Here is a 25,748-nt window from a genome sequence, read left to right as displayed (position 1 = left end):
GGAAAGAGAAGAAATCAAGAAAAATTAAAACTTAAGCAATAATGCTAGAAACGATAAGATTTCAGATTTTTATTTATTTTTGGATAGGAAAGGATGAGGTCCTGATCTAAGTTTGTTTTGAAATCAAAGACGTTGATGAAAGTGAGAGTTAATTGAGATATTATTAAGTGTGGTAGAATGTATTTCTTGTTAAGTAAAATACTGATGTGACTATCTATTATTAAATGTGTAAAACAGAGATTTTACCCATTGTCTTTACCAAATTCGGACTCTAGTTTCTATTAGTTAATATTAGTTTATGTGGTTTTACATTGTTTTAATAATTATAAATTTGAGAGAATTTTTATAAAGTTTTAACAAAAATTTAATCTAAATTCACACTTATAAAACACTAACCAATTTGATCACAAAATGCTTATAAAATTTATTTTTTTATTGGTAAGATTGAATTTTAACTTATGACTTTGGTCAATAATATGATAATAAATACAAATATCAACAATATATAAAAATATATTATTTATTTTTGCTCTAAGTTGTGTACAGCCGTACAGGTGTTACGTAGTCACTCATCACTATTCATTTAAGATAAGTGCAGTAGTTGAAAAATCCATGACAGAGAGAAAGAGTGATAAATCGTACCCGTATTACGTGTCACTATTATATGGTGGAAAATTCAATGACAAAGAACCTTCCAAAAAAAAAAATTCAATGACAAAAAGAAAGTGCCGAGTGCCAACATGCTTTTAATACTTGATGATGATTGATAACAAAACTTAACTTTACCAACTTTTTTTTTTTTTTTTTGGGCGTGTTTTTGCTGAGAACTTTACCAACTTTTCAACGTCAAAGAATGAAGAAACGAATAAAGGTACTGTATATCTTACGGCCTAATAATAATATAGTTCAAAATAGAAAATTCTGTCTCGGTTTATCCAAAACCAAAAGATAATCTTTGTTTTTTTTATATGATAGCGTAAATGTGGATATTTTTTTTGTTAGTACTTACTAGTACATTTAGGATTTGGTGGTATTTGGTATTTTTTAGTAGAGATACGATCACATGGTAGTCACTTTCGTATCAGCAATGAGAGTATGAGACTCCAGAAAGTATGATCATTCCAATGAGATTTTTAAAATCCTTTTTTTTTTTTTTTGGCTGACCAGTATAATAATAGCAATAATTAGGTAAAGATAGTTTTATATATAATAGTGCATGCCAGTGCCACACTTTATAGTTTGCTCAACTTTTAAGTAATTGATTTTTTTAAAAATGTATTAAGCTTTCTGTGTACGGATTAATATTGATATTTTCAATTAAATGGGGTAAATAAATAAAAAAAACCTACCAAAAAATTTTGGATTGAAATCTCACTCGGGTCTGCTTGAGTAGCTAGCAATATTTGGTAATTTTTTTTTATTTGGTTTCCCACAGTATATCTTCAAAGTTTTCAACTATAGACTAATCATTGTTCGCGACAAGGTAGGCTCTAGAGGCGTAAATCGCTGGCTCATGGAGTTTTTTCAAAGTGCAGGTATCCGGACTCGAATTGGAGAGCATACCCAATCCAACTTGGGACAAGCACTTTGAGACCAAGTGTCCAACCCACTTGGGTTGCAATATTTGGTAATTTATTTGCATAGTATTTATAAAAATATATATAATTTTTAAGTTAAATATGTGACAAAAAATAAAAGTTAGTTTAAAGTTACGTTTGAGATAGTTTATATTGGACAACTTTTTTTACTATTTAACTTATTTTTACTACTATTCATAAGTCCTATTGCACTTTTTGGTACTATTCATGGATTCTATTGTACTAATTTAACTAACTTTTAGTTTTATTTATCGTACTTTCAGCAAAAAATTTTAATTTTAGCTAAAAAATACTATTCCAAAAACGGACCCTAATCCTAAAAAATTGTTAAAAGTTAGATTATTGTTAATAAATCCGAGGCAACAGGCAAAACGCAATGCTTTTTCTTAAACACAATCTTATTGTAAGAAAAAAAAATGGTATACCCATCTAATTTCTTTTTCTAAAGAGTTTATCAGTCTCATATCACTTCTTTCTCACATTTTTTTCTCCCTCTCTCTTCTGAGAATTTTCATAGTTTTAGATGGCAAAATTGATTGATTTTTTTTTTTTTTATATGTATAATTTATTAACAATGACTGAACATTTGGGTGAGTGCATTGATGTTGGATGCGCTCCTAGTACCATAGATAATTACTGAAGATCAGTCGGTAGGTTCCCACTCTGTGTCTCTCACTTGTAAGTTCTAAGTTTCATATTCACGTTCATACAGTGTCACCTAGACTTCTCAAGTCAACATCACAATCTAACTGTGTCTTGAAACCAATTTCTAGCACGAGGAGCACGAGCAGTGGGAAAGTTTTAGTAAGATCTAGCACGCATATGGATTGGTACTTTGGTAGTAAAACTTGCCAACTATTTGTGGACAACAATGATTGTGATCCTTTAAATGTGGCCCACGGATGAAAAAAAATCTAACATGCCTCGAAAAGAGGGTGCATATATGTTAAAGGGAAAATGTAATGCTTATAATATTTTCACAATAAATATTATATGATAAATTGTTATTGGTGTGTAAAAAAATAATTTTAGTTATTGATTTAATTTAAAACTAATAACAATTTGTCATCTAAAATTTATTATGAAAATATTTTAGACATATCAATTCTTATTTGTTAACGGATGAGCATTGGTTTAAAAAATACTTTCAAAAAAAAACTTTTTATAAGAAAAGAAAAAGAGCTGTATTTCCTAAATAGACCACTAAATGGAACAACCTCATTCTATGATAGTAAAAACCTCATTCTAAATAGTTTACTTAAAAGGCCTTGAAGATTAGTACGAGACATTATCATTTTATGTATTGTTTTTTCTATGTATTGGGATCCCATTGTGTTTGACAGAGCATTGAGAGAATAGGGGCTGAATTATACTATCCTAGACTTGTGTTTGTAGTCTACCTCTTTTTTCTTTTTCTTTTTTCTTTATTTGAGAGAATTTTAACTTATGGTGTCTGTATTTTATGATACTTTTAATCATCAGACCAAGACACCAATTGATTTTTGATGTAGACAGTGATTAAACTTCAGATCTCTTATTTAATTATTAGAGATTTTATTAATTGAGCTAACTAGAACCTACTTTGATTACATATGGTGTTGCATATGTTGTAGTCTACTTTGATGTAGGCGGGGATTGTAGTCTACTTTGATTACATATGTTGTTGCATGACTTCAACTTCCAGGATAGGGGCTAAATGCTCCAGTGGATTTGGTATGAAATTGCTATACTGATGGCTTGATGGCTTGACCAAAAAAACAACACATTGGTAGCATCATGGTTCATGGTCATGGAATTTTGTTATTTACACTGAATATTACAACATTACATTAGACCTTACACACCTACTAAAACACATCTAGACACACCACCACCTCTAAGAGGATTGCTCTCAAATCTTAGAATAAATTAATACCACAGTTGTCCTAGTTTTGTCTTCAACAGTGAAAACTGTCCATGTAGCAGGTGTACAGTATCTATCTAAAATTGTTATGTAAATTTTCACACAAACTTGACCTAATTTTGCAATCAATTATACATCATCTTATCTTACACCTAAGTTATATCTCATCTTATTTTGCAGTCATATATCTCATCTTTAACTTGAAAAATAAATTTTTTTAGGGACCAGAAGTTTTTTGGAGGGAGAAGATTTTAGTTTATATATCTTAAATTAATAATAACTGTCACAAACTACTGTTCTCTATTTTTTGTTTTTTGTTTACATAACTGTAAAATAACAATAAGTTGGGTTGTTCGTCTGTTGAGATTGACCATTATGCCTTATGTGACCAACTTAGGTTGGGCGGGTTTGGCCATTATACCTTAGTGAACTGTTTGTGTTAGGCTCTTGTTTGAAATTGTTTGAATCCGTGGTTGTTTGAGGTCCAAGTCCAAACGTTTAAGCCCATGTCAGTTTGAACATAGTTTACAAATCTCAAATCTCAAGTAGCATCTATCAGCAATTTTCTGTTCGAAGTAGAACATCTATACTATCTACTCTCTAGTCTTTGCACTTTGCGGAGTTCCCATAAGTTACAAACAAGCCAACTTCTCATCTAGTCTGGAGCTGTATTTGACGTACAAATGAGTATTATGAGTTTGTGTGTCAAACTGGGTGTTCCTCAACCTGCTCATCCAGTCTTATTGCCTACCCTTGTTGCCAACAACAATAAGAAAGTGAGACAACCCTCCTCCTCCACTTGCATTTCTACAACGTAATTGTAGACTTGCAGAAGTACTAACTTGTATTTTTGTCTTTTTGGGCAGACTAGAAGTTCAGTTCTAACTCTACCATCAAATGGAGGCAAACTTGCTGACTCAGCTTTACAAGATGAAACTCACAAACACTTACAGTTTCAGCCATTAGTTGATGTCCTACGTGACTGTGCAGATAAAGGGTATGTAAAACAAGCAAAAGCGGTTCATGGGTTGTTGTCAAAATTGGATTTTTCGGATAGGGACTTGATGGTCTTGTTAAACCATGTAGCTCACGTGTACTCTAAATGTTCAGATTTTGATGCTGCTCGTCGAGTGTTTGATAAAATGTCTGAGAGAAACATATTTTCTTGGACGGTCATGATTGTCGCTTGTACTGAGAATGGCTTTTTTCTTGAAGGATTCAAGTTCTTCTGTGAGATGATGAATCATGGTATCTTACCTGATGAGTTTGCATATTCATCGGTTGTCCAGACGTGTATTGGTTTGGAGTGTGTTGAATTGGGTAGAATGGTTCATGCCCAGATTGTTATAAGAGGCTATGCATGTCATACTTTTGTCAGTACATCTCTTCTTAACATGTATGCCAAATTGGGAATGATTGAAGTGTCCAATAAGGTATTTGAGACCATGACTGAACATAATCAAGTCTCATGGAATGCAATGATATCGGGGTTTACAGGGAATGGTCTTCACTTCGAAGCATTTGATCATTTTCTTAGAATGAAGAAAGGAGGCATAACTCCAAATATTTCCACACTTATTAGTGTTTCAAAAGCAGTTGGAAACTTAGGTGATGTCAGAAAGGGCAAAGAGGTTCAGAATTATGTTTCTGAGTTGGGTTTGGAGTCTAATGTTCTTGTTGGAACAGCTATAATTGATATGTTCTCAAAATGTGGGTCATTGAGTGATGCAAGATCTGTTTTTGACTCAAGTTTCACCTGTTGTGGAGTTAACACACCTTGGAATGCAATGATTTCAGGCTATTCTCAGTATGGGTTTAGCCAAGAAGCGTTGGAACTTTTTGTAGAAATGTGTCGAAATGATATAAAATCTGACGTTTACACTTATTGCAGTGTGTTCAATGCAATTGCCACTTTAAAGCTTTTGCAATTCGGAAAGGAAGTCCATTGCATGGTTCTAAAGAGTGGATTAAATATGAAAGTTGCAAGTGTTTCCAATGCAATTGCTGATACATATGCCAAATGTGGGTTGCTTGAAGATGTAAGGAAGGTATTTGATAGGATGGAAGAGAGAGATATAGTGTCTTGGACAACCCTGGTGTCTGCTTACTCTCAATGTTCTGAATGGGAGGAAGCACTAGCCATCTTCTCTCAGATGAGGGAAGGAGGCTTTATACCCAATCAGTTTACCTTTTCTAGTGTGCTCGTTGCTTGCACCAGCCTTGGTTTACTTGAGTATGGTCATCAAGTCCATTCTCTTCTTTGCAAGGCTGGCTTGGACACTGATAACTGCATAGAAAGTGCTCTAATTGACATGTATGCCAAATGTGGTAGTATAACTGAAGCGCGTAAGGTTTTTGAGAAAGCATCTAACCCTGACACTGTTACATGGACAGCTGTTATATCAGGTTATGCTCAACATGGTCTGGTGGAGGATGCTCTTCAACTCTTTAGCCAGATGAACCAGTTAGGTACGAATGCCAATGCTGTTACCTTGCTGTGTGTCCTGTTTGCTTGCAGCCATGGAGGAATGGTGGAGGAGGGCCTAAATTATTTTCAACAAATGGAGGACAGTTATGGCCTGGTGCCAGAGATGGAACATTATGCATGTGTTGTTGATCTCTTAGGTCGAGTTGGCCGTCTGGATGATGCAATGGATTTTATAGAAAGGATGCCCATTGAGCCCAATGTGATGGTCTGGCAGACCTTGTTGGGAGCATGTAGGGTCCATGGCAACATTGAGTTAGGAGAGATTGCTGCCCAGAAAATTCTTTCAATTATGCCTGACTACTCAGCTACCTATGTGCTTCTATCCAACACGTATATTGAGAAAGGGAGCTATGAAGATGGACTAAATTTGAGAGATATGATGAAAGAGCAAGGCGTGAAAAAGGAACCGGGATATAGTTGGATTTCTGTCAAAGGTAGAATCCATAAATTTTATGCAGGTGATCAACAACATCCTCAAAAAGAGGCTATATATGCAAAGTTAGAAGAGTTGAGGGTGAAGATCACATCCATGGCTTCTGTCCAAGACTTGAACTCTGTATTGTGAGATGTGGATTACAGATAAAAGCTTTGTATGACTGGTGGAAGACCATTAAAAGATATAAACTTCTACATGCCAATATTTCTAGTAAATATAATCACATAAATGGGCACACATCTTTCACAAACACATGTACCTCTTTGAGTAGAACTTCCACATTTAGAGATGCCAAGGAGAACTTACAAATGTGGCTGATGAACTCCTGTTGATGAATGTTTAGTGATAGGTGTAAGTGTCATGCTTAACCTATGACTCCTATAGCCTTGTCTTTCATAATTGAGGACGGCTAAGCACCTAAAAAGCAGAGAGCCAATGGGAAATATTTTTGAGAACAATGGTAATGTTAACTTTAGTGCTGAACATCGTTTGTTGATGCATTTAAGGCTAATATTTCTGACTTTGTTTAGCAGGAAACTGATGTTGGCATGGATACCACTATTGACACTACTTTCAAGAATAAAGGTCTCCCCACAGACTTTGTGATCCATATGCTTATTATGAATGATTTGAGAGAGTAACTTGTGTATATTGTTATTTGTCATGGAGGAGCAATCTTGGCATTATATTTGCAATCAAACAGGGTGTTTTTGAGAACATCCTCAACCAGGTCATCCACCATTGCAAAGCAGTTGAAAACAGTGTGGAACAGTGGCTCAAGGTGTACAAAGACAAGGTAATGGCTTCCTTCTTCGATGCGGCAAAATAAGAATGAAAAGCTGGATTTCTATTAATTGATTTTTAGAAATGAGCATGATTCGTTCATGAGTCCTAATGCCTCAAATTATGTAATTGCAGATCTGAATAATGAATTGCACTTTGATCGTGTGACTGATTAAATAAAAAAGAAAGAATCATGCTTCTTTGGATAATGTGTTATTGAATGCTTTTTTGCATATATGGAGCTTGTAGTCAATTCTCGCTGCTGTAATTAATTTGCTTCTTTTACCACCATTACTTAGATGAACGTTGTCTTTGGATGAATACAGACTTTATTCAAAAGTCAAAACCAGAACAACCAACCTGCTAGAAGCAGAAACGAAAACAACCAGCAGCGGAGCTGCACTAAATGCACCCTTCTAAGTAACCATACTACAACAGAACAACAAAGTCCCATGCACTCAAAAAACAAAGCAGAAAACAAAAATTCCAGAAACTATTGGGTCTGCAGTACCCATATACAGCAAAGGGAAATAGCAGATAGCCTAAAACCACTTAATAAGAACAGAATGGGGAATCCAACAATTAACTCGATTTAAAACTCAATTTTTCATTTCTGTTCCAGCAGCTCATCTGCCCCACATTAGCCATTGCTGCAAAAGATGGCAAAAGATCTGAGACACAAGGCAAAAAGAAATACCTTTTCTTAAACACTTGGTGTAAGAAAAAAAATTGTATACCCATCTAATTTCTTTCTCTAAAGAGTTTGACAGTCTCCTGGAGTGAATATCACTTCTTTATCACACATCTTTTTCCCTTTCTTTTTGAGAATTTTCATAGTTAGATGGAAAAATTGATAATTTATTTAATTATTTATGAAAGACTGAATATTTAGGTGGGTGCATTGATGTTCGATGGGCTCTACTAGTACCATAGATAACCACTTAAGATCTTTCGGTAGGTTCCCACTCACTTGTAAGTCGCAAGTTTCGTATTCACGTTCATACAAGTCACCTCTGGCAAAGCAGACTTCCCAAGTCAACAGTACAATCTCATATATATATATATATATTATGGACTATGACTTACATAATTGTAAAAGTAAAATTACTACATTTGATCCATTTGATAGGTACATCATAAGGCCAATTATTCTATTTCAATTTTGTTTTCCAATTTTCTTGCACATCTTGAAATACATCCAATTATGAAAAAAGAAAAAAGATAAAAAAAAAAAAAAAAAGGTCTTGCACAAAATTCTTATCTTTATGGGATTTGAGAGAAGTAAATTGGTAGGCAGTCTTACTCCTTCTATCTTTCTTTTTTTTTTTTTTTTTTAAGATTGGTTTTTGGGACCTAAACTTGCCACTCGTCACTTTCGGTGAACTTGCCACTCGTCACTTTCAGTAGAAGACACTTGTCAGTTGTCATTGCACCAAAATCGGACCTCCCCAAAATCAAATAGTAACTATCAGGGCACTGACGTCTCAGTATTGGATTGGTCACGTTTCAAAGGCTTCCAAACGGGAATTTCTAAACAGACCACTTTAAAGGCCTTGAAGATTAGTAGTCGCTGGTTTTGCGTTGTTTGATGGATTCACAATTAACCTGTCGCCTTCTTTACCATGAACCGTGGTAACCTCTCACCCCCTTCCTCTCTAGTAATCTCTAATCCAAAATCACCTGCCAAGTATTCTTATTATAGCTTTAATGCAAAGCAAAATAAAATTAAAAGCAACGAGTAAGAGGGGGAAAAAAACTCATCCCATTAGGAGAGTAAGAAGCTGTGGTTGGTAGAGCATAGAATGGAGTACATGCATTGGGACATGTATGGATTTTTATAGTAACTAAAATTCTCTTCTAACAAATCTAAGGCAGTCCTATCTGTATACAATCATTGTAGCACAAAACCATGTAAGTAATGCATTATAGAGTATGGACGAAAGGGATGGATCATGGAGCACATATCCTGGATGAATGATATCCTAAAAAGCCTATACAAATTGAAACTGCATTAGAAGCCTAACAGATTTTAGTTTCTCTCCCTTTTTGTTATAAAGTGAGACAGCACGGATACCAGGTCTTATTTCTGAGACAGGTAAACATGTCTGCCCACCAAAGTCATCCTTCTCAGACACATCATACTCTCGTACTACAATCTGAAGCAATGCAAGCTCTGGAACTGTCAAAGCGAATGTAAATTCTTCATCCCAAACAGGAGTCCAGTCATCTTCAATTATCTTGGTTTTCTTCTTGATAGCGTCAGCTTGCACCCCAACAATGCGAACCTGCCAAGAAAGCCAATCATTAGGCAAACATACACTGACTACATGTTTTAAGACTCCCACCCTAATAGAACATATCAATAAAGCTCATCTGATGTAAATAAATGGTTTTTAATCTTTTGATCATCCGGGAACCAAAAATTGACAATTTAAAATCATAAATCATTTATAAAAAAGACAAGCATTGCAAATTGATGAATCATTTAAGACAATCAAATTTAATAAAAAGCATGGCTACAATCTAACAAAGGTCCGGATATGCTGTTATTCCTATAAGTTTAAAGGCAGTGGGACATACACATCCACACCAAGCTTCAGGTCTACATGACAAAGATACATAGAATCATTTTGCAAATGTTACCAATTCTTGCAAATATGCAAAGGGAATCTCAATTAGTTAGCGATTACTATTCCACATGCAGAACAATCCAACTAACCTTTGTATAGAAGTCTGGCGGTGAGAATGCATCGAAATGCGTTTGGCTAAAATCCAAGTGCCATCCATCTCCCATGTATACTTTCACCTGATAATCAGCATAGATGCTCTAAGAATAGTTCATCAGAACAATCGCATTCACTTCTAAGATTAAATGATGTGCTCACCTTTAATGTCTTCTTCACTAGCAAGGTTCTTTTGGGATCAAATACCTCGTTACGAGAACCTGTTTGCATCAGAAAATCAGGTTTTTTCACATAACCACACTCTCCATTGGCTCTAAACATCCCATGCATCAACCAGAGTGATTTGCCATATCCCTGATAAAGATAACTCACATATTGATAAGAATTGTCTGGTGGAGATCAGATGAATGGAAAACTCACTTGTTAAATATTTCTAAACAATATTATAGAGAAAAAGTAAACAACGAATTGGAACACCCTCAATGCATGATCAGGGAAGCATCTTTTATTTGTAAGGCCATGATATTTAATGGTGGTCTCGTTTCCTGATTAAAATTGGCCTTCCAAAGCATTGCTTATGAGAGTTTTCCTTCAGTCAAAGACATCTATCCTTCTCTTCATTATCTGTACTCTTTTGCATGATAGTTCTTTGTGCTAATTTCAAAATAGCATTCACTTGAGCAAATGAATTGGCAAATGAATTGACAAACAAAAGAGAAGCAAGAAGTCATTCTTGCCATAGAAATTTAAATTCAAGCGAGGAGGAGAAAATAAAAGGGCCCTCATGTGGCATGAAAGCAAGGTGATCAAGAAAGTTTAATAAAGTGGAAGGTCTTATATATAACAATTTTCATCTGCAAGCACGCTTTTTTGGGGGGGATGGGGGAGTTTATGATTTGGATGTGCTATTGCCATGCAATTAATACTTAGTTGTGAGATGTAGAAGTTAAGATGGTATATAAAAAATTTAACCTTTTAGCTTTTTATTACTATTTTAACCATCTTATCTTTACTTCTCACAACAAGTGGTAAGCATGGTGCAATAGCTATTGCAACGGATCTAAATCTGGGGTTAAGTGCATCCATGCTATTAAGGAAAAAGCAATATAGATGCAAGGATATTCTCCATTTAGATGCTACTGCAACCATTCAAACTCCAAGCAACCGCTATTACATAGGTGCATCGTGCACACACACAAAAACATTAACAGCCCATACCTATGGTCTATCAACTTGCTTTGAGTGAAACGTAGCACTAGTTGATCAGAAATTTACTAAGTTCACACTTCAATGAATGTTTACAAAGTTTCTACCATCAATTCATACAATGGAAACATCAAAAACAACAACAAAGCCGTAGTCACATGATGAAAAATATAGCAAAACAGATACTGGAGTACAGCCCAGCAAGATTCATTTGAATTATGCTTTTATTTGAACACTGAAACTTGAACCTGACCTGCATATTAAATGCAACCATCTGAGCCCCATGCATCCACCCAATGTGTGGCTTGTAATTAGAGGAGGTGACCCGTGTTCCTTTGGGGTACACTCTTAGTAAATTTCTCTGCGTGAACCTAGAAAGCATAAGAAGCAATATCAGAATGAATTTCCCAGGTAAATGTAGACAATAAGAGTGCTATTATGTCCTGCAATTAGCTACCATCAATTAAGCTAGAAATATACCTCACAACCTCAGTTCCATGAGATGTGGCAGCTTTCTCAAGTTCCTGTTCACTCAAACTAAGACGTTTAACTTCATCACCTACAACACTTAATGCATCTTTTAAACTGCCCTTTGGTTTCCCAGCATGAATTGTAATCAAATGTTTGTATTTTGGTGCTGCTTGCTGGACTAATTTGTAGTCGCACACATTAACATCTTCGTCATCTTGGTCACTCTCGCTCTGCCATCCATCAAAAGGGTCAACGTAAATACGCATGATTTGGGAATAAAATTGCAAAGACAAATATCATATCCCAGCTCACTCTCTCATCCACTTCAGGCCCCTTTGCTGATGCTTCTTCAGATGATTCCCTTCCATTAGTCAAGATACTTCCCTTGTCTTTGATATGCTTTGTTTCAAGGTATTCTTTAGGTGGTTTGGTAGAAATAACAACACGATGTTTCAATGATTCTGGTGAAGGGAATTCAGCTAAGCATTCTCCCTGGGGGTAATACAGCATTTCTCCGAATATTTGAGTCACCATCTACATGAAATATGACTTGAGGTCACAACAATAAAACACCTCGAATTTAAATATCAATGTGAAAAACAAAAAAAAAAGGCTAACCTCCGCAACTTTGGCCTGAAGGTCATGGGTAAGGTGGTCTTCTAGAGTTATGATGACAGGGTATGGAGATTTAACAAAAGCATGCTCTTTAATGGACTTCAAACATCTGATGAGCTTCACAGGAGTGGTCAGAGTCCTAAATTCAAACAATGGTGTACAATAATAAGATGGACAAAGAACAATGATAATAAGTTAAGAACATATGTTGTTGGATGAGGAATTCATCTCTCATGACATTGGCCACATATGGATACTTAAAAACTTATAGCACAACAAAGAAACAAATAGACACAAGAAAATAACTACATAATCAAATGAGATAGATTTGAGAATCAGCTTGTACCTTCCATGAAGAACATTAACATCATCTTTTGTAGAATTTGGCCATAAATCAAGTTCAATTACTCTCACACCTCTTTGCAACGCCTTTATGACTGGGGCATCGCTACACTCACTGCTGAGTTGATTCCCAGTTAGGTAGGAATTGTGCCCTGTATATATGAAATAATGTGACAATGGAGCATTCATATCATGGTGTACCTGGAATGACATAATTTGTCAAGAACAAACCTAAAGTGGTCCTTATACTAGAGTCCTTCAAATTAAGACAGGTAAACTGATTAGGAATCAAAAAGAAAGGTACATGATTAGTGTGACAAAGGGAATGACATATTTGTTTTATCATATAGATTTCCAAGAACAGGCAAGGTAAGTTGTTTGTATCTTTGATGAAAGTAAACTTATTTATTATATATAATTTGATTTTTAAAGTTACAAATAGTACTAAACTATTTTAGTTTAAACTAATTAGGATCATGGTCTTTTACTCTTTTTGAATAAAGCATCCAAACACGAAACTTAATCTAAAACTGAATTAGACCTTATAGTCAGTAGCATGAGCAAAACTACAATTCTAAAATTGGATTAGACCAACAAGCAGAACAAACCAAACTAGCGCGTGGTTAAAAAAGACAAACTAGTTTTCAACACTTTGTCACTAAGAAAACAAAACAAAGGGTCCATAGCTCAGTGGTAGAGCATTTGACTGCAGATCAAGAGGTCACCGGTTCGAACCCGGTTGGGCCCTTAGAGTAATTAAAATCTTTTTACAACGACACCCTTTTTTGCCTTTTGGCTAAGAAAACTAGCTAAAAAAAGTTATGCTCCACTATTTCAAAGAAGGAAAACTTTTTAAAGTAATTAAATTCTTTTTATACCCTTTTTTGCCTTTTGGCTAAGATCAAGTATAAAGAAAACTAGCTAAAAAAAAAGGCAACACCCTTACATTAAGAAAAGTAATTAAAAAAAAAAAAAACAATTTATTTCCCTAGATTTCATTGTGGATCAAACACATGTATGTTAAGAAAAGTAGATAAAAATAAAAAAATAAATAAAAATAAAAAGAAGAAGAAAGAAAGAGAGAGAGAGAGAGTTGACCTTGGATTTGATAGGGCCATTGAGATGATCAAGAAAGAGGAAGTGAAAGAAATCAAGGAGGCAGAGACCACGTTGTTGTTTTTGTTGAGTGGTGGAGGTGGTGGTGTCGTGTGGTCTACTACGATGAAACTCTTGTATGAATCGCTCCGCATCAGATACGGTGCAGCCCACCTCGCACTGGTGCTCCACCTTGAACCGGCGGAGCTGATCGGCCGACATTTGGTCCCCACCGTCGGCGAACTTCGAAAATGCCTCTTTCACGTCCGGCGGTGGCCCCACCTCGCTCATCTTGAACTTCCTGCTGAACCCCAACACCTTGTACTTGTAGCTCGCCATTTTATTTTTTTTCCTTTTATCCAAAACCCAACACACACACACTCTCTCTCTCTCTCTGGCTTTGTGTCTCTTTGTTCTCGTTTTATCAGAGAGAGAGAGAAATAGATGTACAGTTTTTAATCAAAGATATCTGCTTTGGGCAGGTTTCAGAGAGAGAGAGAGAGAGAGAGAGAGAGAGGTGGGCTATTATTTAGGAGTGTTTGAAGCTGCATCGTTGGACGTGACCAACAGTAAACGACCAAAACGTTTGTCTCTCTCTCCCTCTCTTCAATACTTGTACCAGTACAGCACCAATAAAATTTATAAAATTGTTTTTGTAAATTTCAACTCCAACCAACTTTTAACTAAAAAATAATTATTAAATTTATTTATTACTATTTAATAAGTACCATATAGCTTCAATTTTTTCATAATTTATGTATTATCGATTAAATGTATCACCATCTCAATTTGTAAGTATTTTTTTATAATAAAATTAATAATAACTTTAGTATTTTTTTTCTTAAAATATGCTCAAAGTAGCTTCAAATTTGTTATAAAATTTTTATAAATTGAAATGATAGTGAATATGATTGATTTTATATCATAATATGATAATTTTTTAAAAAAATTTGTTTAAAAATTAACACATCAATTTATAAAATTTAGGTAATAAAAATAAAAATTATAATAGCCTACCATCATTTTTTTTTTCTTTGTTATAGATTCGGCGACTTTTATCCCTCTTAATCTCAGAATTTAGTTTCTCAAAAAAAAAAATCTCAGAGTTTATATAATTATCTTTCCATTAAATATGTAAAAAAAAATACTAATAAAAATTATGTGGGGGTGGGGGTGGGGGTGGGGGTGGGGGGGAAGAGCCCCGAAGAGAAGGAACACTTGACAAGATCAACTCGAGGAGTAATTAAAGCCCAGCTGACTAACAAACCACGTTCGGCCCAATCAAGACAATCTAAGTACTCGCTAGACCAAAAAAACCAAGAGTTACGGCCCACTTGAGGAGGTTGAGGAACATCTGCCCCTCAGGAGACAAAAGGAAGGCCGCAAGAGCTATGAGATGAAAAAGCCAAGGAGGACCATGATGACGTATAGACAAAAGAGGAAGGAAATTTTCAGATAAAACATTCATCACCTCCACATTAAATACCCTCCAACAACTCAGTCTATCGGATTAATGGCAGAATGACCCTTGAACAATGTATTCACAACTTGTATCTTACTCTACTACTACCAACAAGGCAATAATAGGACAAGTATCCAAATAAAGATTAGAAACCCTCCGCGTGGAAGGCTAGAATGCAATTCAATGGCTATAAAAGGAAGGAAGATCCCACTTAAGAGGGGATTGAAAAAAGTTAGTAGAGAGATAGCGAATGAGAGAGAGAAAGAGACTAGAGTAATAATGTAAAGCTTTTTTAAGGCCAAATGACCCTCGGCCAGCCCGATGAGAGTATTAAATAAGAATCTTTTCTTTTTGTTTAAATTCTGTCAAGTGTTATTTTTGTAGTTAATCTCACTTATTTATTCTTTAAGCCGTAGTTTTAAGGAATCAAAGTATTGGCCTGCACTTCCATATTTACAAATTAATTGTATTAGGTTCTCTTCTTAGTCCGTCCTAAGTGGGCTGGGCCTGAGATTCAATTTTGCCCCCTATATGTATGTATGTAATGAGTGACATTAAAGAGGACTAAAAAAATTTAAGTGAGTTTTACAAATTGATGTGTAAACTTTTAAACGCAAAAAATTTTCATTAACAAAATCAAATGGTTGAATTTAATTGTTTTTAGGAAAGATTGTATACTTGTATTACATGGTCAATATAGTGATGTCTTTGAATATAATTGAGAAATACAACATCTATAGATTCTTTACAATTTATGTAGTGATGGTTTTTTAAACTAAATATAGTTTTAAAATGTAACAAATTACACCCTACCATTTAAAAAAAAAAATTAGACATTGAGGTTTCAAATTGTAATACCTTTAAATACATAGTTTCAAAAGTTAAAAAAAAAAAAAACAATAAGAGGTTTCCAAATTTTTTTTTTAAATGATTTATTTTTTTAGAAAACATTAATGTCAAAACAAATTGAACAATAGTAGAAATTTATAAATTTGTGAAGTAATATCAATTTAATCAAGTTTGATCAGCAAGAAATATAATCAAATTTTAATCTATAATCTCGGTTTGTATCCTGTAAAAAAATTGGTTGAGAACCAAAATGACTCCTAATAAAAGTTGACGGGTTGAGATAGGAGTCTTATGACAACCAACCACATATTTAAGTTTTTCTTTATTTATTTTTCCTCTGAATCGACTTCAATTGCTCTGTACGTAACGTCCTCTCTGACTTTTTTTTTTTTTTAAAGTCGGCATCTACTCCACTACCCAATGGATTTTCTCCACGTGGCACAATGTGAGTGAACATAAAGTTACTGATCTAACGGCTCACATAAACTCCCAAGATCCGGTTCTACTAAATCCTAGAGTACTTTTTTTTTTTTTGTTTTGAAATTGAAATCCTAGAGTACTAGAAACTAAAAAACTTTGAGACATCCTCGGAGCTGAGAAACCTGAAGACATGGCCTCCACAACAAAGTTGGTTTCAGTTGCTCTTTTGTGGGTCCTAATTTTGTTCGGAACGCTTGCAATCATTCAGGTATTTTTTAAATTCAATAATATTTCTGGGATATGAAACATGGGTATTCGTTTTTTGTTTCCAAAAAATTGTCTTTCATTTTTTTGTTTTGTGATCAATTTCAGAATAGAATAAGCGATGCTGGAGTCTCATCTGAGCAAAGTATCATAAAAAATCAGGTACATGGGGTTGGAATTATTTGTCATAGGGAATATATTCTGATTTTAAAACAAATAAAGTAAATCAATTAGTTTCATTTAAGATATGTATTTGATTCGAGTGAGCCTGTGTTTTGTGTTGTGTACCAGGATAATAAGTTGGAGGAGGATCTGGAAGAAGTGACCAATAAAGTTTACTTTGATATTGAAATTGATGGAAAGCATATTGGTATGCTCTATTGCTCTTTGTTTGTGTGTGTGTGTGTGTGAGACCATGGTTATGCTTTGTTTATATGTTCTGTAGTGTAGATGAGTAGATCCCACTTATACAAACACACACAAAATGGGGTATTTATAATCAGTAGCAATAATTTTTTTTTTCAGTACCACATATTTGAAATTGCAAATTGTATTCGAATTTGCACAACTCTTTATGTAAATCTTTAGCCTTTTGAATTGAGATTCTATATGGATTGGATTGATGCTATGTGATATGTCTATTATGCATGTATGATGCGTATATACAGTCAGATTTGATTCTTTGGTGAAGTGGCAAAGGTTAGGCATTGTTAGAGATTTTCTTTTCTTGAACAAAAATTTGTCTTCACAAAAATCCCCCTCCATGAAAATCATGAATCATTCTTGGTAATAACATATGGTTTGATAATGAAGTAGAAATGTTGTAATCCATGTGCAATTTGTGACGCTTCTAAAGAGGTTTTGTTGCAGCATTGCTGTATTTTGCTGCTTTGGGAATCATTTAGACGTGTATTCAAAAAGGTTGTTTTGCATTTTGATGTGAAAATGTTAACATCATTCTTTATATTATTGCTGCCATGACCATGATTTTTCATGTGGTGATTAGTATTTTAACATATAAGTAGTTGCAAAGTTTGAATGGACTAAACATCGCAATATGGCAGCCAGTGTTTGAACTTGGCTTCAATTTTTCTTAAGGATTCCCTTCTTTACTTTTCCTTTCTCTGGTTTTATTCTGCTGTGAAATTGAATTTTTTTGTTTCTTGCTGTCATGAAGTATTGGATCTGTTCCAATGGGCATTTTCTTGTGTTTTTCCTGACACTTGGAAGGCACAATTTAGTGCCATAGAGCAGAATCTGTACAAATAAAACAGGGATGTGTCTCTATAAAGATAACACCAATCGATAAAACCTAAAAGTATTAACTTCCACATGCATGCACACACCCATACTATATAATTATATGGATTGATGTGCTTATAAGAAATTTCATGTAAAACAAAGTGGACATTTTTGAAATGCCATGTCAAACACTATTCTATGGGTTTGATAAAGAGTAAATTGTTAATTGGTTGCTTGAATCAGGTTTCAACATTCTTATTCATATGGCAAGGATGTTATTGAAATATGTTTTTCAAATAACCCATTTTTTTTCTTTTAGGTCGCATAGTCATGGGCCTCTTTGGTAACACAGTTCCTAAAACTGTAGGTATGGTTCATAAGTACATTGGAAGCCACTGCCTAATACATGTCTCAACTTTAGAAATCTCACTGTTATAAGAAGTAACTGACTTTAAAATTTTTTCTTTGCAGGAAACTTTCGAGCTCTTTGCACGGGTAGCCAAGTAACTTTTGCTCCCTTATATCTTAAAATCACATGAAAGCTACTTCTATATTAATGACTGCTTTCTCTCTTCACTCTGTCTTTTTTTATTATCTTACAGGATTTTGATTCTATGGCCAGTAGGCTTTTGTGACTTTTATGTTGTGTACTTATTTGTTTCAAGTTTAATATGCCCTCTTATATCAGGGGAGAAAGGAACTGGGAAGAGTGGGAAGCCTCTTCACTACAAAGGGAGTACATTCCATAGAATTATTCCTAGCTTTATGATCCAGGGTGGCGATTTTACTCGTGGTGATGGTCGAGGTGGAGAGTCAATCTATGGTATGAAGTTTGCCGATGAGAACTTTAAACTAAAGCACACTGGGCCAGGCAAGTTAAAATCCTCCATACCAGAATTGTTTCTTCCCTTCAAAATTTCTTTCTAAATGTTTATACAATTGATTCTTAAATATATTGTAAAGTGTAAGTTGCAGAAGGTGTTAATCAATCTAGAATTTTTACTAACAGGAAATTTGTCAATGGCAAATGGTGGGCCAGACACCAATGGATCGCAATTCTTCATTACAACTGTCAAGACTGACTGGTAATTGTCTTTTTTGGGAGCATCTATTGCATACTTTTAGAATAGCATTATAAGAGTTCCCAGATTTATCATTCCCAACAAAGTTGGAAATGGCTAATACAGCATTTATGGTTACCCATTTGAAGAGTATTCTGTACAAGACATTGATGTCCGTAAAATAACAGTTAGGGTCTGTTTAGATACCGCTTATTTGGCTGAAAACTGAAAACACTGTAACAAAATAATTTTTAAATGTATGAATAGTGCCGTGGGACCCATTTTTAATGAAAGTTTTGGTGAAAAAAGAGGTTTGTGGATTCCGTGAACAGTGCACAAGACCCACTAGAAAGCATTGAAATGCGCTTCTCAATGAAAAAAAAAGCGTGAAACGCTGGAAAGCGCAGACACACTCAATATAATCAGTACCCAAACGGGTACTTAGTGTGCATTTGGATGAACTAATTTTCATCTTATTTCATTGCATAAAATTACAGTTACACCTTGAAAAATGATGCCTTAAACAAAGTTGTGGACTATTTAGCAGACATTTATGATTACTCGGATTTTTTTTCCTTATATGCCTGCTTTTGGTTTTGTTTAAAGGTTGGATGGACGCCATGTTGTCTTTGGCAAGGTGCTTTCTGGGATGGATGTTGTCTACAAGATTGAGGCAGAAGGAAAACATAGTGGTGTGCCCAAAACCAAGGTTGTCATTTCAGACAGTGGTGAACTTACTATGTGAATTTCCTGCATCATATGTTTCCTATAAACCCTAAAGGTTAAGGGTGTATTTAGATACCGCTTATTATTGAAAACTAAAAACACTGTAACAAAATAATTTTTAAATGTGTGAATAGTGTCGTAAGACCCAGTTTTGAAGTTATTTTTGCTAAAAAAAGTACTTGCAGGTCTTGTGAACAGTGCACGAGACCCATTGGAAAATGTGGGATGCAACTTATTGCTTAGTGCTCTCTCTCTCTCTCAATACAATCTTGAGTAGACTTATAGGTATATGTTACAAATTACCATTATATGTTAATTTAAAGCAATTATAATCACATTTTTCTTTCTATATGTTTTTTTTTAATTAACATTTTTTAGCGGTTATTGCCCGGGTTTTCTTGCAAACTAAATATTTTTCTTTATAACTAATTTACCATATTGTCTGTGATTTATTGTTATTGATAATATGTTTCGGTTGAGAAAATGGTTATCTCCATTTTAGAAGATTTCTTTAGCTATGGGCTGATATCTATTTAAAACAAATATATAAAATTAATAATTAATTATGATTGGAATGCCGAAGAAGATTACATTCAAACGATCTCAATTAGTCAGTTGACGATTCAGAGCTGCTTTTATATTTTTGGGACTAAGGTTTTGTATTAGTTGTTATGTTTTTTTCCCTTGGAATTTAACAAGTTGATTAACTTGAGTATTTGAGTTGATGGGGCATTGTCACCAACTTCTCATTGACAAAAAGTTAACAATGGAGAGTGTTGGCCTTTCTTATTCCTAGAGATTGAAGTTCACCCCATAATGGCATAAAAAAACACCATGCTTATATACTTCTATCTATTAAAAAGGTATGAATAAAAACAAAGTTGATTTTTAAACAATTTAAATTGTTCCATGGTGTTTATAATAAGCAACTGGGACGTAAGCCTTTTCTTAATAAAATGAGCTTAAAATATCTGCAAGGAGCACCCGATTAAAATGAGTTAAACAACCAATCAAGCTGCATATTTCAAGTGTTCTTTTAAAATTTGCATCATATTCCTAAGATAAAGTCGAAATTTTGATACAAGAGAACTATCATTTTATTGAAGGTATAAGAGATATATAAAACAAGAAAACCAACATACAATGTGTCAAGCACCACAAGCTGCAGACTCATAGACACTTCTAAAAGACCCTCTAGACCAGAGCAACAAATACAAAGCCAGTCGACCATACAGCTGCCTCCAAGCTGTTTCTAAAGAACAAGGAAGAACTCTAAAAGATCCATGGGGATATTTGCAACATAGTTCGTTAATAAGCACCTCTCTAAAACTAGTTAGGAATATAGCAGCTCGAGCCTATGAGGCTTGAGTTCAGTGATGTCGACCTGGACAAGTAATTCGTGTGGAACTCGAGTCTCTAAGACTCGAGTTCTATAAAGTGCAGCAGAAGAAGAAGAACCAGAAACGGAAGAAGGAAAAGAAAGAACAACCATAAATGGAAGAAGGAAAAACCCACAGGAAGAAGAAGAATCATCCACCAAACCCACCAATGATTACACACACAACCACAAAATCATAACCGACCCATCATTCAATTCCAAAAAATTAACCCAAATCAAACCAGACCCACCAAATTTTTCACCGTGAAGTCCACAATTTCACTTTCTGCAAAGACCAAATTCGTTCCCCCCTCCAGCAATGACCACTACACGAAAATCTTCTGTAGGAAGAAGATCTGAAGAACCCACATGAGGATGAAGAAGAAAGAACCCAAACCCGTAGAAGATCTGAAGAGGAACCCACATGAAGATGAAGAAACCCAAACCTAGTAAAAACTCAGATTTTCTTTATAAAACTCGAGCCTAAAAGGCTCGAGTTCCATGTGGAATGTTCTCCACACTAGCTGTGTGCTAGCGCACTGAAACTCGAGCCTTAAATGCTCAATTATTCACCAAACTCAAGATGCTATTTTTTCAAATCGTTTTTGAAACGTGACAGCTAATGAAATTGTTATAAAATAAATGTTAAATGCAAAAAAAAATTCAAAGATCCATATTTGTCACATATATGCCTTGTGAAATGGTGCCAATCATATTGGACAGAAGACACAAGTTATGCCAGCAAATGCTAGAGCAATAACGTAAATGCTCCTTATATAAATATAAATACTTCATTTCATTCCAATTTGTGTCTTGTTTGAAAAGTCAAACTTTTTAAGGGAATATCATTTATTGTATTGTCTACCTTATAAAAATGTATAAGTTTACAAAATTACCCTTAAATAAATTTATCAAATTTTTTTTAAAAGAGTTATTTTTAATAAAGCAACTGAAAAAAGTGCCTCAATTAATTGATTTTTTTAAAATATTTGTTTTTTTTTTTTCAAATAGTTTTGAAAATAAAGTAGGAGAATAATAGGAATATTAATAAACTAATAACTTTTATTTTTAGAAATAGGACAATATTTTGGAACATCCAAAAATGGTATAGAGGACAAACAAACTGAGACAGAGAGCATATTATATATATATATATATACCCCCCCCCCCATGTAAACTAATCGCTGCTGAAATAATTCCTGTTTAATTAACTACTAGACAGTGATGAACATACATTAAACGGTGCTGAGTTTTGACAGTTTACCAACGAAATCTCTACCATTTATAAATATTTATTTTTTTGGGTGTGTGCTATGTCCGTAATGAGTGGTTATGCATTTAATGCTTTATTTAAACATGCTTTTATAGATTTTTCAAAAAATAGAGTCAAACTATACACATATACCCAAAATAAAATACACAACTATAATGAATTTGTACCTATAAGCCAATAAATCATTAGCACGTGTATTTTATATTATGAAAAATGTGCATTGCAATTCATAATTGAGCATTTATTATTCTTTAACCTATGCTCTCACTCGTTAACATGACCCTTCTTTGATTATTAGACTTAGAAAACAAATCCAGTACAAATCCCAACAGACAAGTTGGATGGATTAAAGCCTCACTTAATACAAGACAAGCTCTCAAGGAATTTCCACCAAAAGTGAGATCAGAGAATCAGGAATTTCCACCAACTTGCTTCCAACATTCTTTTTGCCAGGAAGTGATTCTCCCATCACCAAAATAATCAAAAACAAAATTCTCCCACATGTTTACTCTGAGCTCACAAGCTTCATGTAATAGAATTCACTGCCAGTAACTGAAAAAGCAGCACAACTTGCAATCACATATTTTCATGCATGATATCAAACAAAGAATATGTGGCAAAGAATGGAACTTGCTCGAGATTACTTTGTAACCCCATGATTGTATGGCGAGAGCATGTGAATTGCTTGTGACGGAGGAGGTGGAAGTACCAACCTCAACAGAGAAAAAGGCCATGTCGGACTGATAAAACTAAGGCGGTTGGTTCAGAACATCTATTAAGGTAGAGTGAGAACAGGGCAAAAAGGAAAATCATGTTTAGACATTTCAATCCTCCTAGCCTTTGATATCCTCATTATGCCAATCTAATGTGATCAGACCATTGCTGAGAACATGGTGAAAGTGGAAGCCAAACAACTACACACATTTTACAAAATGCATTACAATCAAGTCTTCTGCATGACATGATCCAACTTGTAGGTGCTAATAGACCAGCTTTAAAAGCAAGGCACCCCAACCTTTGACATCACACAAAAGAAACAGAACTTCCTTATGTAATTTCCATTTCGTACAAATTAATTCCTACAAAATATATGATCTCCAATCATGGCAAGCAAAAGGATTAACCACTAAATACATTGAGAGTGAAAATTATTTGCTACATCAATAACCAGCTTAAGAAAGTAAGTAGACTGCAGAGCGGGTATCACTATCAGGGCAGTGCTCCAAAGCAAGTGGGGTTGCCAACAACAATCTTGCATCACATCATTGCATAATGAAGACACTTCATGATTGTGCTCACCGTAGCATTTAAGAAAACCCTAATTCTCAACTACTTGTGCTAAGCTACAGAAATCCTTTATCATCCACAAGAAAGATCTCAATCAACAACAAAGGCATTTGAAGTGACATTGTATCTTTTGCTTTGTTGAACACATCACATCTTTTTAATGGAGCTAGTTACTGTGATATCAAAACCAAAACCATGCAACCCACATCCCAACAAAATTAATTATCCACCACAAAGAGCATAGGCAAGAAATATGAGCAAATAGATTATAAATACCTCATAAGGTTGATGGATTGAACATGTAAGTAGGTGGTCCCACTGTAATCCTCCTCGTAAAACAAAACACAACACTGAATAAGCATCATAGATCTTTGCCAAGACCAGCAGAAAAGGGGGAATACCCATAAATATTAGAACAAATATTGAAACGCATGGCATTAAACTCAATCCCCATCTTATTTCTATCCTAGGATACCGGCCGACATAACATCAGTCATAACACAAATAATCAATAGGCGACTACTAATTAGGACTAGAAAGATCAATTCAAATATTAGATACAGCATTCAAGGTACTGAGGTTGACCAGTTCAAGCCTTGTTACTCTCTTCATACATCTCAAGCCCCCAAATCTTCTATGTCGACAGCCACATTCCAAAACAACACAACATGTTACAACCCAAGGAATTGCTCGCTAGACACATCCGCATTCTATCCCAAAAGATTAAATCCCAATTGAAGCTCCTTATAATCGCTAACATAACCCAAATCCACACAATCCGGGGTATTACAAACCATCAAATCAGAATAAAAAAGAACAAGATGTCATGAAAAGCATCACAAGTAGAACTTCCAGCCTTCTAAAAAAGCTCGCAAAGTCACCACCTTGGATTTCTTTTCTTTTTTTTTCGTTTTCCCCAATCAAGCATCCTAATAACACCGTAGCATATATTCAACTCCATCACTCTAAACATCATAAGCTCATGCCATACTTACACATCTAAGATAGACATTGTTCACAAAACTTCCCGCAATCCCATTCCTTCTTTCCCTAAATTAACAAACCTTATACTTTCACGCACCACAAGCTTCTTAGGACTACATACCCTTAATCCCATGAACCAATTACTCCTCGTGTTTGCATCTCTCTAAGTATTTAATCCACCAGAGGTTCAGAAACCAAGACTAAGTTCATCACAACCAAATCAAACATAAAATCAATACACAAACAGCAATAAGCAAACAAAGAAAATAAGTACTAGTACATTATTAACTCTGTCACTTAAAATAACACAAACAAGACACCCAGAGAAAACAAACTCACCTTGTTCTATATAGACTCAGTACTTTATTGAACTGAACAAACACTTGATAATAATAAAGACGGACCAATCATGGACTATATATTAAAAGAAATAAAGAGAAAATTAATATATATTTTTTCATGCCTCGGGCCCGGGGGGACTCTCCGACTTGTCGCTGCCGTCGCTCTTGTTAGTGCGTTGATGGAACTTAGAGGAGAAATCGGAGGAGAGATTGGAGTAAAGCGAAACGACCTTAGAGATGTTGCCGTTTATCTCTTGGATGAGAGCCACGTTCTTGACCATGTTGTCTGGGATTCTCGACTGGTGATTCTCGTTCACTTGTTGGATCAGAACTCGGTTCCGGTCCAACACGGTCTGAACCTGTCGGAAATTATGGTTCAAGCTGTTCCAAACCTCGGCGTCCCCGCGCTCCTCGGCGGTGGTTTTGGTCAGGTTTTGGTGGTGGTCGTGGTGGTTGGAGGAAGGGTTGGACATGGTGGACTCGGTGGTTGTTGTCGCGGTGGAGGAGCAGTAATCGGGTGTGGTCATGTGCAGCTGGTTTTACTTCTAGACATTTTTTGGTTTCTGACTTCTGCGACTTTGAGGTCAGTTTTTGTTAACTACGCGATTTAAATAGAGCGTGTAAATCTAGGACTGGAGCTAATAAGAATGTTTTGTTTTCATTTTTGCGTGGTGTTTGTATAAGACGCGCTTCATGTAAGAGTAGGATAGTGTTAGCTTGATAGATATCTTAAGGCATACGTGTATTGGAGGAAAAAAAGGGAAAAAGTATAATTGATTTTGCCACGGAGGCACTTTTCCTTGTCCGTATCAGAAAAAATATCTTCGGTAAATATCTTCC

General features: G+C 34.9%; 4 protein-coding genes and 1 non-coding gene across 9 annotated transcripts; 3 read left to right on the top strand and 2 right to left on the bottom strand.

The window, feature by feature from the left end:
* Window positions 1-3,976: 3,976 nt before the first annotated feature.
* Window positions 3,977-7,370, top strand: LOC142638770 (pentatricopeptide repeat-containing protein At3g16610-like). Of its 4 annotated transcripts, none has more exons than XR_012845049.1 (3): window positions 3,977-4,277; window positions 4,368-6,885; window positions 6,959-7,370. XR_012845049.1 is itself a non-coding variant. In XM_075812835.1 (2 exons), the coding sequence occupies exons 1-2, from the start codon at window positions 4,185-4,187 to the stop codon at window positions 6,552-6,554; spliced, it is 2,280 nt and encodes a 759-aa protein (XP_075668950.1). In that variant the 5' UTR covers window positions 3,977-4,184; the 3' UTR covers window positions 6,555-7,370. The 4 variants fall into 4 exon arrangements, 1 of the variants encoding a protein (XP_075668950.1); XR_012845050.1 differs by having other exon boundaries at window positions 6,956-7,370; XR_012845048.1 differs by having other exon boundaries at window positions 4,368-7,221; window positions 7,344-7,370.
* A 1,530-nt stretch (window positions 7,371-8,900) lies between these two features.
* Window positions 8,901-14,200, bottom strand: LOC142637869 (phosphoinositide phospholipase C 6). Its single transcript, XM_075811819.1, has 9 exons — window positions 13,625-14,200; window positions 12,531-12,727; window positions 12,188-12,323; window positions 11,882-12,103; window positions 11,579-11,799; window positions 11,352-11,469; window positions 10,094-10,246; window positions 9,928-10,014; window positions 8,901-9,493 (listed from the first exon to the last, which is right to left on the bottom strand). The coding sequence occupies exons 1-9, from the start codon at window positions 13,958-13,960 to the stop codon at window positions 9,200-9,202; spliced, it is 1,764 nt and encodes a 587-aa protein (XP_075667934.1). The 5' UTR covers window positions 13,961-14,200; the 3' UTR covers window positions 8,901-9,199.
* TRNAC-GCA (transfer RNA cysteine (anticodon GCA)) lies at window positions 13,203-13,274 on the top strand. Its single transcript has one exon. It is a non-coding gene; the product is annotated as a tRNA-Cys (tRNA).
* Window positions 14,201-16,465: 2,265 nt separating the features above from the next.
* Window positions 16,466-19,887, top strand: LOC142638466 (peptidyl-prolyl cis-trans isomerase CYP20-1-like). The gene is made up of 8 exons (XM_075812495.1): window positions 16,466-16,620; window positions 16,725-16,778; window positions 16,908-16,986; window positions 18,178-18,225; window positions 18,330-18,353; window positions 18,547-18,729; window positions 18,868-18,943; window positions 19,526-19,887. The coding sequence occupies exons 1-8, from the start codon at window positions 16,543-16,545 to the stop codon at window positions 19,662-19,664; spliced, it is 681 nt and encodes a 226-aa protein (XP_075668610.1). The 5' UTR covers window positions 16,466-16,542; the 3' UTR covers window positions 19,665-19,887.
* A 2,662-nt stretch (window positions 19,888-22,549) lies between these two features.
* On the bottom strand, window positions 22,550-25,538 carry LOC142637957 (protein EARLY FLOWERING 4). 2 transcript variants are annotated; one of them, XM_075811943.1, is made up of 3 exons: window positions 25,031-25,538; window positions 23,860-23,901; window positions 22,550-22,848 (listed from the first exon to the last, which is right to left on the bottom strand). In XM_075811943.1, exons 1-3 carry the CDS (start codon window positions 25,433-25,435, stop codon window positions 22,822-22,824), a joined length of 474 nt encoding a protein of 157 aa, XP_075668058.1. In that variant the 5' UTR covers window positions 25,436-25,538; the 3' UTR covers window positions 22,550-22,821. The 2 variants fall into 2 exon arrangements, with proteins under 2 accessions (XP_075668058.1, XP_075668059.1); XM_075811944.1 differs by lacking the exon at window positions 22,550-22,848 and adding an exon at window positions 23,330-23,756 and having other exon boundaries at window positions 25,031-25,536.
* Window positions 25,539-25,748: the final 210 nt, after the last annotated feature.

Source organism: Castanea sativa, chromosome 6, assembly GCF_040712315.1.
Source record: "Castanea sativa cultivar Marrone di Chiusa Pesio chromosome 6, ASM4071231v1".
Taxonomy (NCBI): Eukaryota; Viridiplantae; Streptophyta; class Magnoliopsida; order Fagales; family Fagaceae; genus Castanea; species Castanea sativa.
The sequence above is the reverse complement of the archived record's forward strand: the minus strand, read 5'-3'. Positions and strand labels throughout refer to the sequence as shown.

What these genes read in the sequence shown, in the direction of transcription:
- LOC142637957 (XM_075811943.1), bottom strand. Translation starts at nt 25,435, where the DNA reads ATGACCACACCCGATTACTGCTCCTCCACCGCGACAACAACCACCGAG. An exon ending in AGAGTCCCCCCGGGCCCGAG is followed by an intron (nt 23,902 to 25,030) that starts GCATGAAAAAAT and finishes GGAGGATTACAG; the next exon opens with TGGGACCACCTACTTACATG. An exon ending in CAATCCATCAACCTTATGAG is followed by an intron (nt 22,849 to 23,859) that starts GTATTTATAATC and finishes CTGCTTTTTCAG; the next exon opens with TTACTGGCAGTGAATTCTAT.
- LOC142637869 (XM_075811819.1), bottom strand. Translation starts at nt 13,960, where the DNA reads ATGGCGAGCTACAAGTACAAGGTGTTGGGGTTCAGCAGGAAGTTCAAG. An exon ending in GGCCTGAAGTGGATGAGAGA is followed by an intron (nt 11,800 to 11,881) that starts GTGAGCTGGGAT and finishes GATGGATGGCAG; the next exon opens with AGCGAGAGTGACCAAGATGA. An exon ending in TAGTGAAGAAGACATTAAAG is followed by an intron (nt 10,015 to 10,093) that starts GTGAGCACATCA and finishes GCTGATTATCAG; the next exon opens with GTGAAAGTATACATGGGAGA.
- LOC142638770 (XM_075812835.1), top strand. Translation starts at nt 4,185, where the DNA reads ATGAGTATTATGAGTTTGTGTGTCAAACTGGGTGTTCCTCAACCTGCT. An exon ending in TTGCCAACAACAATAAGAAA is followed by an intron (nt 4,278 to 4,367) that starts GTGAGACAACCC and finishes CTTTTTGGGCAG; the next exon opens with ACTAGAAGTTCAGTTCTAAC.
- LOC142638466 (XM_075812495.1), top strand. Translation starts at nt 16,543, where the DNA reads ATGGCCTCCACAACAAAGTTGGTTTCAGTTGCTCTTTTGTGGGTCCTA. An exon ending in CTTTCGAGCTCTTTGCACGG is followed by an intron (nt 18,354 to 18,546) that starts GTAGCCAAGTAA and finishes CTCTTATATCAG; the next exon opens with GGGAGAAAGGAACTGGGAAG. An exon ending in ACTAAAGCACACTGGGCCAG is followed by an intron (nt 18,730 to 18,867) that starts GCAAGTTAAAAT and finishes TTTTACTAACAG; the next exon opens with GAAATTTGTCAATGGCAAAT.